This window comes from Macrosteles quadrilineatus, unplaced genomic scaffold, assembly GCF_028750875.1.
Source record: "Macrosteles quadrilineatus isolate MER2022 unplaced genomic scaffold, UCM_ALF_1.0 Scaffold_2__2_contigs__length_208266976, whole genome shotgun sequence".
NCBI lineage: Eukaryota > Metazoa > Arthropoda > Insecta > Hemiptera > Cicadellidae > Macrosteles > Macrosteles quadrilineatus.
The window spans coordinates 171,639,371-171,652,474 of NW_026542595.1; the positions used below are offsets into that span (position 1 = coordinate 171,639,371).

The 13,104-nt window shown below is 36.3% G+C and overlaps 1 protein-coding gene across 1 annotated transcript; it reads right to left on the reverse strand.

Moving 5' to 3' along the window:
- Nucleotides 1-8,605: 8,605 nt before the first annotated feature.
- Nucleotides 8,606-12,664, reverse strand: LOC128985147 (peptidoglycan-recognition protein SB2-like). Its single transcript, XM_054404528.1, has 4 exons — nt 12,646-12,664; nt 11,200-11,419; nt 10,398-10,525; nt 8,606-8,815 (listed from the first exon to the last, which is right to left on the reverse strand). Exons 1-4 carry the CDS (start codon nt 12,662-12,664, stop codon nt 8,622-8,624), a joined length of 561 nt encoding a protein of 186 aa, XP_054260503.1. The 3' UTR covers nt 8,606-8,621.
- Nucleotides 12,665-13,104: the final 440 nt, after the last annotated feature.

The following is a 13,104-nucleotide window of genomic DNA, read 5'->3' on the forward strand; positions in this document are numbered from 1 at the left end:
TTAGCATTGCAGATACATTAATCCATTCCCACACTCAACACTGCTCACCTTTACTACTTCCTTCACCACCCCCTACGTCGTGGACCTGTTTCCCTCTCTTCCCATAGCATTTTAGGATTGCAGATACATTAATGTAATTGCCAAAGGCAGTTCCCACACTCTGCACTGCAAGCCTTACTACTTCCTTCACCATTTCCTACGCCATAGACCTGTTTCCTTCCCTTCTCGTAGCATTTAAGTATTAGAATTGACTATATATTGGTATATTGACTATATAATGGTATTAAATACATTTATCTAACTGCCCAAACGGTTCCCCCACTCTCCACTGCCAGCCTTTAAAACTTCCTTCACCACTTCCTACGTCGTAGGGTCTGTTTCCTTCTCTTCTCTTTGCATTTTAGGATTGAAGATACATTAATCTAACTGCCACAGACGGTTCTCACATTATGCTCATACTTTACTACTTCCTAAGCTACTTCCTACATCGTGGACCTGTTTTCATCTCTTTCCATAGCATTTTAGTATTTTAGATACGTTAATATAATTGCCACAAACATTGCCCACACTTCACACAGCTAGCCTTTACTACTTCTTTCACCATTTTCTATGTCGTGGGCATGCTTCCATCCCTTCTCATAGCATTTCAGTATTGCAGATAAGTTAATCTAACTGCTACAAAGGGTTCCCAGTTCCCACACTCCACACTGCTCACCTTACTACTTCCTTCACCTCTTCTTACGTCGCGGGCCTGTTTCTCTCTATTCCCATGGAATTTTAAGATTGTAGATACCTTAATCTAATCGTCATAAACAGTTCCCACACTCCGAAAAGCTCGCCTTGACTACTTCCTTCACCACTTCCTACGTCTCGGACCTGTTTCCCTCCCTACCCTTAGCATTATTGGATTGCAAATACCTTAATCTATTGGTTATAAACATATCCCACACTCTGAACAACATTTCCTTTACTACTTCCTTCGCAACTTCCTACCACCTGGACCTAGGCCTACTACCAGTCCCAGGGAGAGCCTAGGGCAAGCCCAGCCTCAGCCAACTCCTGCGTCGCCGCTAGCACAGTGCAGCCCACCACCCTCGCTGAGGAAGTCTGCACGGACTGTGCGAAAGCCTCACAGGCTGGACTTGTAAAATTATTAATGAATAATGGGAAGAAGAAATTTTGGTTGCATTTTATTGAAAGTGAATTTATTTTATTTTGAAAGTTGAGTTAATTTTGAATTTATGATATTGACTTTTTTTTATGGGGAAGACGAGTGTAGTAGAAGTCATTATAGTTTCATATATGTACAGTCATAATTATTAGTAACGGAAGAGTTATTATGTTTTGCGGGGTGGCTGCACTGTGCACTGAGCCCTGAAGTGGGATGATTCGTCACGGCTCCTTCTTCTATGTCCAACAGCGATCGTAAGTGGTTCTCTCTTAATTACTGTCCACTTTTCTAGCGTAACGTTAGGTTACGACAAGTACCAAACACCCTGTATAGTGGTAGTTGTTTTAAAGAAACCCGACTCAAGAATCTAATTTATAAGATTAAATCATGATAAAATTCATAAATTTTCTTTGAACCCGTCCCGTAGATTCAAATTGAAGAGTTTTTATTATAGCATATGAGAGGGATTATTTTTCGTTAATTGCACTATTTCAACTGTGACTGACATTTTTAGGCACGCCGACTAAAGAAGCTAAATTGTTAAGACCCTGGACAACTTCAAACACCTACATGACTCAACCTAACCATTTTTTCCGGTTATAGTTTCTTACTTCTTATCGAATATTTTACAAATATAATATAGGACCATTACAATAATTTTATCGATTTGATATGATATATCAAATCTATTATCAAATCAAAATCAGAAACATGGATATAATAAATCGACGCTTCTTCCATTAACCAACCTGATAGCAGACTGTTGGTCAATAAATAAAAGATTCTCCTTAAGTTATCTATAAGTTAATGAGCCACCAACTAGTGCATGCCCCGTTTTAAGAGCCAATTATAAATTGCCTTTATATTTATTCGTTAAGAATACTTTGGAATACTATACATTGGTATTAAATTGCATTTGATCGGAAACTCCCTTTTAAAGGGAACATAGTAGAAGTGCAATTTGAAAAAAAGTACAGTGCTTAGCGTGCATGAACATTTTGATTGCACCGAAATAAAAGTGTATTCACCGAGATGGCGGTACAATAGAGGAGCCAATTATAAGTTCTGAGTTCTACAGCGAGGAAGAGCTGCAATTTTCTGAGCTGGCGACTTCAACTCTGCAAAACGTCAGTTACTCTAGTAATCACGATATTTTAACTTAATTGGTCCCGTGAGATCTCTGCCATCTTGGAACCCCGGGTCAATAATTAAAAGTTGTACGGTCATTAAACAACGAACTATCTTTGTCTCCAAAGAGTCAAATTAAAAAGGGGGTGGATTCGTTTTGGTGGGATTTTTCTAAGTAGTTATTAATGGCTGTGTGGTTTGGTTGGTGTGTCGATTTATATACCTTTTTATGCAATTGGTTTGTAATAATATTTGTAAAATGTTCTGCTTAATTTAAGTATATAGGCCTATGTTTTAATCTTCTACGCGGTGATCGACTTTCCAGCATAAGCGTTGTTTTATAGGCTAAAATTGTCGTAGTACTTACCAATGTTCCGGAGGAAGCAAAGCAATTTTTCTTAACCAAAGTGTATCCATATATTAACTAGCTGTTACCCACGGGCTTCTTCCCGTTTGACTTCATAATTGATAAGTGTTAATAAAACTATTGATTGGTTAAGGCTGAAATAAACAAAACAGAATACAGTAATACAAACAAATAATCACACCTGATTTTAATAAGGTAATAAATTGAAAGAACATACAAATAACAAGTAGCTGATGTATTTTTAACATAATGTATATGGAAAGTTCCCTTTGGAAAACAATTACGACATTATAGGGCAATTTACGAAATAATGGATAGTTTTGCGCAAGGTTTCTCGTCTTGACGAACATTTAAGTATATGGTTTATGGGGGTGTGACTTGTAGTTTTCTCAAAAGTTCATGGGTACTTTTGGCTTTATATATGGAAGATAAACTTTGCCTATTAGACAGAGTTACAAAAAAACTTAAATTTATGATATAAATAAACTTATATTAATAACGTTGTTCATATAAATGATTTTGAATGATTTTACATGATCCACATAAATCTACTCATACTGTAAGAAAGATATTTTCCTGTAGGTGTGCAGAAACCCTTTATAAATTAAAACAGGCTAAAAAATAAGCACAAACAATAAATTTCGATTTTTTTAATTAACATGGGCTTTATGGGTTACCATGCTGGTGACGAAATAACAACGAGATATAAACAGAAAATGAAAAAAAAAATGCAAGAAATTCCGATCACATGTTTTATTTACAGCGTGCGGTGAAAATAGCTTCTCTATTTTGCACAACACATACGTTTTGGCTTTGACTATTAATACAACAACTTCTGTATCCAATAGTCAATGGTTTTGGTCGAGTTTTCGACCACGGGGCGATCTCTAGTTGTTATAAAACAAACATTTTAACGAACATTTGAATTTGTTACAACATTGTAATTGATAACATAATTTTTCCTACAGTTACCTAACAATGTACATGTTCTCTCACTGATTTGAGAAAGCAAAGTGGCCAATTTGCTCATCAGTGGGACAATGTTAACATTGTCTCACTCCAGATTTGCAACGTGAATGCACGAAATAGTGAGTGCGTAACGACGTATGCGCGCGAAATACGTTGGCAGCACTGGCTATAAATCAGCTGGTCAGCTGGACAAGGCGGTCAGCTGTTGTACTGTTGTATCATTAAATTTCATATTAAAAGTTCATTTCTGTGTAAAAATATGTTAGGTTTTTTTACTAATTTATTTGTTTTATGGTATCTGTAGGAAAAATATAATGTGCAACTTGAGTGCAAAGTGCAATTGCTCACTAGTTGCACAAATAACTATTTAATGATATTAACATTGTTATTGCTTTGGATCATTATTTGCTTCTAATAATGCTGTTAATTCATTGTTAATTGTTGTTTATTAATGCTAACATTTTGTAAATTCATCTCTTGGCAAACACGTTTGAAATAGCAATGATTAGAGTGAGTTAAATTCAATAAATTAATCAATATGATTTTAGGGTAAAAGAGGCCAATTTATCAACCTATCAAGCAATTAATTTCATTAATGCATAAAACACCAGTTCAAGGTGGCTTCCAGCGACAACTTCAGTCTCCTAAGGAACATCTTCCCAGATTCTATGAGAAAAGTTATAAAACCACAACGGGTTCTAACAAAGTTTTAGACAAAACTAAAAACTTACACTACTAAAAATGTTACAAACATCCAAACATGACGTTCCAGCATTCCCTGAGAAATAATAAGAACTCAGCTGTTCCTAGCTGACATTTTGTAATTTCAAAACACAATTTCAAGATCCCTGGAGGAGATGACTTGGTCCAAGAGGCTGTAGGAAGTGAGAGGTCACACCATCTCGTATCTCTAGATCTCGCTGATAACTGATCCCAGAGATAACAATCATCATGATTTACGGCTGTCGGCTACCGTGTGAAAACGAGAAGGAACAATAAAAAGTGTCAGTTTGTTGGCGATAAATTCAGCCTCTTCCGAGCTGCGTTAGAACTGCTCGTGTTTGGCCACTGAATAGATGGAGCTTCGCGACAGGTTCATAGTCTAGGAAAAACAAAACTAGCTCAAATTGGAAATAGAATAATTTTGGGTGTGGATGTTGTAGCGTGATTAGTAGGATTAGGTGATAGATATCATATCATTTGGTATTCAATGCAGATAGTTTTAACATGGTTATTGATAAAAAAGTCCAAGTACATTTATTTAATGTACATTTATTAATGTAATATTCTTAATACAATAATAAATGTACATGTAAAGTTACTGTCGCTACGCATACTTTAAACCATCAGTGAAGTTTCATTTAATCATATTTTTTCTTTGGAGTCCATAGAAAATCTACTTGGGAAGTAGGTTTCAGTAAATTGTTTTCATGTTCCTTCTGTTTTCAAAATCTATGTTGCTTCCATATAGAGCCATTGTTCTTCTTTACAGTTCTACAGCTCTTGGGAATCGTTCATACAGATGCTTGTGTTCCTTATGCACAGTTCTTTTCCACCTATTCCGTTTTATTTGTTCCTTTGATATGCGTTTTCAACCAAAAGTTCTTTATGACACACACCTCTTATTTAGCCTCTTATTTCTTTTCTTTACTACCTAAATAGTACTTCTCTTTCACCCAGTTCTACTGTTTCATACCCTTACGATTCTCATACCTCTGATTTTATTTTGCAGTCTGTTCATTAATTCCGTTCCGCCCATTTAGTCACTTCAGGTTCTTTCCTAACTATTCTTCTGCCCTTGTCACGAAGTTTTTTTTCTATGCTTATAATTTTGTTTACAATTAAATTCCAGCATTTCATCTGCAACACATTATCTCTAAATCATACACATTACAAAATTACAAGTGTTCTTTCCCGAACCATCCTTCTGATCCTTCCTGTTTAGATCTTCTTCTCCCCCACAAAGCTACTTTTCCCCCAAATCACCCTTAAGTTCCTTTCCCAGACAGTTTTCCTTTCAACCCACACAATGACTCTATTTTATCCTAAGCTATTCTTCTGACCCTTCCCCATGCAGTAGCTCTACACCCCTCTCGTCCACTTACATGTGGGTTTCAATTTGCTCTTCTGTTCCTCCCCACTTCGTCCTTCAAATCCTACCGTAATTCACCCAGACTTTTCCTAGGTTTCTTTACCAGACAGTTCTCCTTAACCACCCATACAGTTTTGCCTGTGTTTCTGCTAGATTTTATTATGTTCCTACCCAGCCCTTCAGCGTAACCTAGAGCTACTTAAGTTTCTCCTTAGTCATCGTCAATTTCCCAGTTCTTCTCACCCACCCCAAATTACTGTTTACCCCAAACCTTTCAGGATCCTCCCCCTTACGGTTCTTCTCATCCGTTCATTAACTTTAGCTTCTCCCAAAGCTAAATTCCTACCTATAAATATATAAATTTCTATAATTGATTAAATTCTTATCTAATCAGTTTATACACATACCCCTACAGATAGCCTATAGTCTATATGCTACCTGTAATGATACCTGTCTTTTGACCCTCCATTTGACTAGCCCGGGCTTTAAACCAGTGGTCTTGTCGAGGTTGAGGTTTAAAGGGGCAGGAGACACATTCCATCGTACAGACTTTAGTTCCCCTAACCTTGACTTCGCTCATCCATTTACTCTCCACCAACTCTTACAACTACTTCCCAGCACTCTTCTACTCCACACTACATGCAGGTTCAGGTATCACCTTCTCGCTAATCTGCGACCTCGGTTTTTCCGTCACGAATCTCTCGTAGAACAACAAGTCCGGCAGGTGGAAGAATTACCGTCTCCCGCGGAGCAAACAATTACCAGGACAGCATGCGCATAAATAGTGAACCAGCCGTAAATCGAGGCGAAGATACGAGCCTCCGTAAACGACCCATTACCGGCTAATGCTGGCCAAACATGTGACGTGGATTGGGTGATCGGCCACGCGCCTTCAACCTACAGCGTGGCAGCTTTAGGAGGGAACTGCCGTAATTGGCGGGAACTGTGGGAATTGCTTTGGTATTTCGTTTAGAAGTGAAGGCAGATTATAGAATTGACGAGTTATTGCTCATACTTTGTTTGCAAATGGGATTTGGAAATGGACAAATCTGACTGTACTACACACTACACCGTAAATAGGAATCTTGAAAATCCGTAAATGGCTTAGTAAAAAAGTGTTTGCTTTCTTCATAGATAGTTTTGTAGAACCCTCCTACACATGGAAATTCATCCCCCCATATGTTGTCTGACAAAACCCATTGTTATCAACAATGAAATGAATTCATGAGGAATTAAGGTATATGGACATTAGATCACGATTCATCTCCAATAAAGTAAATAAAATCTTCAGGGATATTGCTAGCGTTCCTCACACTATAAATTATAGTGTTAAAAGGATGAGACATCACTGACAGCAGTAGTCAGCTGAGCTAGAAAAGATCGTCAAAATGTCTTGGTCCAACTTCCTGAGAAAACTACAACAACCACAACGAAAGTAAGAACAACCACACGCTAATTATTACATCTACCCGCAACACAGCCAAAACCCTCCCTACACCACAATGTCAAATCCTAATACCCAGCCTTTGCTTTATCCAACGCATAAAAAACACCCAAGGCACACACAGGACAACCTCAATGTGCTACACCCAGATAAATTTCACCAGATGCCAGGTAAACTAATCCTTTATCAACAAAAACAATTCGACGCCAAATCATCTTGTTTTAGATAACTTAAATATTTACCTCATTAATGTACAGTCAACATCACTAATCCTAAATTACACTCATCCTTCATTTCTCGATGAGAACTGTAAAAGCAGATGGACTGAGTTTTTTCAACAAAGACCCGTCGTCTCGTTATGCCCCAAGGACCGTCTGTTTATAGACTGGTGTTATGGCACTCATAAACCTGGTAATTATAACAACTCGGGCTGTGTAGAGTGTTGGCATTTTATGGGTTTATGAGCTAAGGGTCTTCTCCCACACCGACCCTACTCCGGCCACTATTGTTACATTGTTTTGGTACGTGTGGAGTAAATTGAAAATGTTTGGTTGAAGTTCTAATTTGGGTTTGTGTCTCGGACTTTGGTGCGAGAGGGCTGGATATGAGCCACGGATATTAGAACAGAAACTGCATGGCTCATGAACACAAACAAATGACATCTCTAGCTATAAAATTAGCCGTAACAGCTGGTTTGCAAGTTTAAATACAAACATGTTTACTTTTAGGCCAGTGACGTAATTTGTTTATGTTTATGATCCATATCTGTGACAAATTATTAAATGCTTAATAATATCTGGTAGGTCGTAAAGTATGAATATATTAATTACGTTAAACTGATCCGGTGTTTGAGAAAACCACGGTGGTTCAAACATTTAACATTCATACACTTTAATGAAGACGTTGATAGTGTTTTTAAAGTGCCAAATAAATAAGTAGCAGAGTGACTAACTAGTCTTATCCTCCAACCAGAAAGTCGCCGGTTTAATCATGAAATATGCCAGAAACTTTTCAGGGACTCAAAACTCAACCAGCTAGGCCTATCCTGGACTGGGCTTTATTAAATGGTCATAGACATATACAATAATAATCTCGGAGAAACCTCAATAATATTTTTCTCTGCAAAAAAAATAAGGGGATAGGAAAATAATAAACAAGTAATCTAAGGTAATTTATAGAATACACTATCTTGATAACTTTTAAGGTTTTTGGATTTTGTTTTTCTACTTCCCCTTGACTTAAATAGAATACCAACATTACTTCTAAACAGGGCAAATATGTTGATGTTAATACAGTAGGGCCTATTAATGTTTAGTAAATTTACATGAGTACTACTACCAAACAAAACTGATCACCTTGCACATTATTAATGGCTTTGATCACAAAAAAAAAAAAACTGTTTGGCATGATCATTGACTGTAGGCTATACTATATACCACTTTATGGTGAGTTAATCGTATGATTTACACCAATCAGGCATTGAGCATTCTTCTGGTTCTGGTCTTATTTTATTTTCTGGCCTCTCCAGGTGTTTTTTCTTCATGAACGATATCACGAAATGCCTCTTTGGAACTATTCTTCTGCTGACGAGGAATTTGGCAAACCTCTTTGCCGTTGCCATCATTATATGGGGGACCACACGTTCTGAAACAATTTTATTGCCATTATAATAAAACATGCAATCAAGAATCAAGAATCAAGAAGTTTATTGGCCATTAAATACAATGTACAAGAATACATTAGCGTACAATAGGCTTCGTCAAATAGTTTTAGTACAAAAAATTCTTAATTTTCTAGTCTAAGTCTGAAATGTACATTTAAGGTATTCTTCAATGCTATAAAATGCTTTTTGTTTTAGCCAGTTTGAGATAGTTTCTTTGAATTTTATAAGAGGTAGATTTCTTACAACTAATGGTAACTTGTTAAATAACAGAAATTGCTGGTAACTGTGACCAGGCCCGCCGAGAGGGGGGGGGCCAGCGGGGGCATTGCCCAGGGGCCCGGGCCTACAAGGGGCCCGGGCCCGGGCCGGGCCTGGTCTAAAATGTAGTATGTGGGGGAGTGGAGTGGGCCCGCGGCAACGATTGCCCAGGGGCCCGAGATTTCTCTCTGCGCGGGCCTGTAGTTCTAAATGATTTGTGAAGGCGAATGTAAGGTGTTACAAGATTATGTTTGTTTCTTGTGCTGTGTTCATGTTGATTACATTGTTCACTAAAATTAACTATATTTTCCTTAACATAAACCAAATTACAAAAAATATACATACATGGTAACGTCATTATTTTAAGACTAATAAAACTATCTGTACAATGCTCTTGATTGTTTTCTAAGCCTACCATAGAACGAATGACTTTCTTTTGCTATATGAATACTCTTTTTGCATCAGTGCTATTTCCCCATAAGCGCAGGCCATAGTTCAAATGAGAATTGAAAACACCATAATAGACCATTAATAATACATCAGAACTGACACACTGTTTGAGTTTCCTCACTAAACAAGTAGCTCTAGCAAGTTTTTTACATACAAGGTCAATATGGCTACTCCAGGTTAACTTGCTGTCTAACACAATTCCTAACAGCTTAACAGGTTTTACCAGATCTTCATATTCATGACTAATACTATTTTTGAGTGTGAAGAGAATGTTTTCAGTTTTATTTTCATTCAGGAGTAGGTAGTTTGCACCATACCAAACTTTGCAGCAATTTTTTTAGGAACTAAGCTGCTTTAAAACATTATGGATATTTACACCTTTTTCAAGAATAGTTGTGTCGTCAGCATATAAAACAGAAAAACATGGAACATTTACAGCAAAATCATGGCTGGATACAAATTTTCTTGCAAGAGAGTTGTGTTCTGTGAGTGGGTAAATGAAGTAGTAATTCAGTTTAACCATTGACAAATAGAATTAAATATAGACTTACAGCAGTGCTGCGGTTAGCATAATGTTCTGGCATCCACCACTAGAAGAGCCGTGTAGTGCTCTGTGGCACCGTGTAGTTACCATAGCGCGTGCGCCGTAACTACACGGCACTACTACTGGTGGACGCCAGAACATATAGTAACCGCAGCACTGCTGTCGGTCTATTTAATTCTATTTGACTATGGTTTAACCTTCGTATTGTTAGTGTATTTAGTATTTAGTATACTCCTTATTGATCTTAAGCCAAATACTGATTTGTCTTTAGTGTTATGATAAATACAATTTTTAATTTCTGTTTTACTCACCAGGGAATTCGCCGATGAATGCGATGTCAATACATCTCATAGGATATCCTTTTTTGAATCCGCTTCTGTCAGGCTCGAACATCAGACCTCGTCCCTCGTACACCTTGCCACTGCCTCCAATCAGGAAACTGCACACAACACGCCTCTGAAAACACACAAATACTTTTGGAGAAATTAATCAAAACCCCCCAAAAAGATGTCCTAAACTTCTGAGTGTTATGCTATATACATTGATCTACAATGATGAAAGAGAATACTTTCTCTTGTATTTCAATCGGAAAGCTATAAGACGAGGTTCTATGTTTTGAAATCATCTCATTGGTAACTTTTTTACGTTTGTAGCGCTCAGAAAAGAAGTTTTAATATTAAAGTTATTAATATAAACACTGTAAATCCATAAACAAATATAATTAAACATAGACCTACAGAAATGCTGTGGTTAGCTTAAGTTCTGGCACCAACCGCTAGGAGTGCCGCGTAGTTACAGCGCACACGCTACTTAAATACACGACACTCCAAGCGGTGGACTCCACGACGCTAATTGCAGCACTGCTGTCGGTCTATGTTTGATTTATTTGTCTATGGTAAAACATACAAACACTTTCTCAAATGCAAATACTTGTTTAATATTAAAGCAAATACTTATAAAATCAAAATAAATCAAGTAAATACAGAAATATAACTAAAAACTAAGTCTGTTGACGTACAGATATGTCTAAGATACGTCAAGAGTATTTATGTCAAATCCCTTAATACATATTCACGAATCAGCACTCTACATCCTTAAAAGAAAGTTTTTCACCTGTGCGGCAAGTCCGGGTAATCCGCCTTGATATAATGTGTCTGATAATCTCGAAGGTACTTCTCACACTGTTCGTGGTTGCGACATTTATCTGAACCTGTGTAACTCCACCAAAGATGTGTCAGGGGACGTCCCAGCGGCCGCAACTGCTCTGGTGGCTCCACGGCGCCCCACTCTCGTCGTGTCACCCAGGGACGACGTGCCACTCTGTAGCTACACACTGTGTAACAGACTGTCTAAACATATACTGAAAAACAGAGGTAATTATTTGGTGAACATTAACGGACTCAAGTGTTGTAAGACATAAAACACGGCTAGCTTTAGTTTTAACTGAAAGAAAAAGCACCCAACACCAATATAATATACAAAGTAGCAATATGTTAACAGTGTACAGTATTATAGCGGATCCTTCAATCTTTCACTGCATGCAATATGTAGTGCATTGTTGTATGCTAGCCAGATTTGGAAGGCGTAAAAAATATATAGTATGCTTATGTCAGTCCTTTTGTGAAGTTTTTCATTTCGTGTATGGGTTTATATGATTTAATGGATTTTTATTAACACTTTAAATGGTAGGTAATCAAAATTGTATATTGAACATACACATTATTAAATACTTATTTCTAATTATATTTTTAAACCTTCAAATTGTTTATTTCACAAGGGTTTGTATTAAACCGTAAGTAAAAGTCAACAATACAAATGTTCAGATTTAGTGTTTAAATTTTCGGTATTATTTTTTTTCATTTATTCCATTCAACCTACATAATCTTTTTAGTTTATTTACAAAGTTTCGCTAAATAACCTACCATGGTTAACTTACTTTACTTTCAATATATTATGCCACTTAGTCAAATAAATAACGTAGTGTACTTACTTACTTTTAGATGCTTCTAGTAAAAAAACTTTTTTATCGTGTAATCCTGTAAAATATTTAAACTATAAAATCTTTAATTAAAATTCATATTTTATTTCAACTTCTCATTACTATTCACAAGTACATAAAAGTATTTCTGTAAAAATCAAAACACGACTATCTTAAAAATTATGTACACTGGTCAAATAGTATCTTATCATACCATTAGATATTAGTTATAATTTAAGATAAAGATAACACAATAAAGCTACAGGCTCTGTGTTTGATATATTAAATCTGTTATACTTTGCATTATTGTTTTCCAGCTAGGCTTATATAATATGAAAAATAAAGCTATTGTTGGATAGTTTCTGTTTTTTCTCCTTCTAGGTTCTAGCCCAGAATTTTTTTCCACATTATTTTAGGCTAGGTCTAGAGATGGTTGCAGCAATATTACTTACACTAAGTGTCCACTCTTAAGTGACACTTAATTATTGAAACTTTGTGTTAATGGGGTTTTCGGCCCATTGGTGATCTGTAGGATTTGAACCCAGGACCCAGGGATTGCAGTCCTGCACTCTACCACTCACTAAACCAGTCTGCTTCCATTGTTAGATAGTAGGCCTACAGTAATATTATTAAAAAAAAAACTATTTTGTGGCTTTAACAGAGATCTCTCAAATTAGTTGTGAAATGTGATCTCAAATAAGAGAGGAAAATGTTGTTGACTTCAATGTCCTGTAGACTAACCCTCTTGGCAGATGTCAATCATAGAAATTAAAAATGATTAATATGTTTTAATAAGATAAAGAATGAAGATATAATATTTAAACTAATTAGTGGTGAATGTTTGTTGAAATTATATAAAGATTTTAGAAATTAAAATGTTGAACAATATAAATTTGTTTCAACATATTTATTTTATCAAACTATTACAGCCTAAATTTGAATCCATCTATTGATTGTGATTGTTGGAATTAGTAATAACAAAAAAAGAAACTAAAATATATGTCCATAAGACAAAGAAAAACATAATACAAAAAGGAACA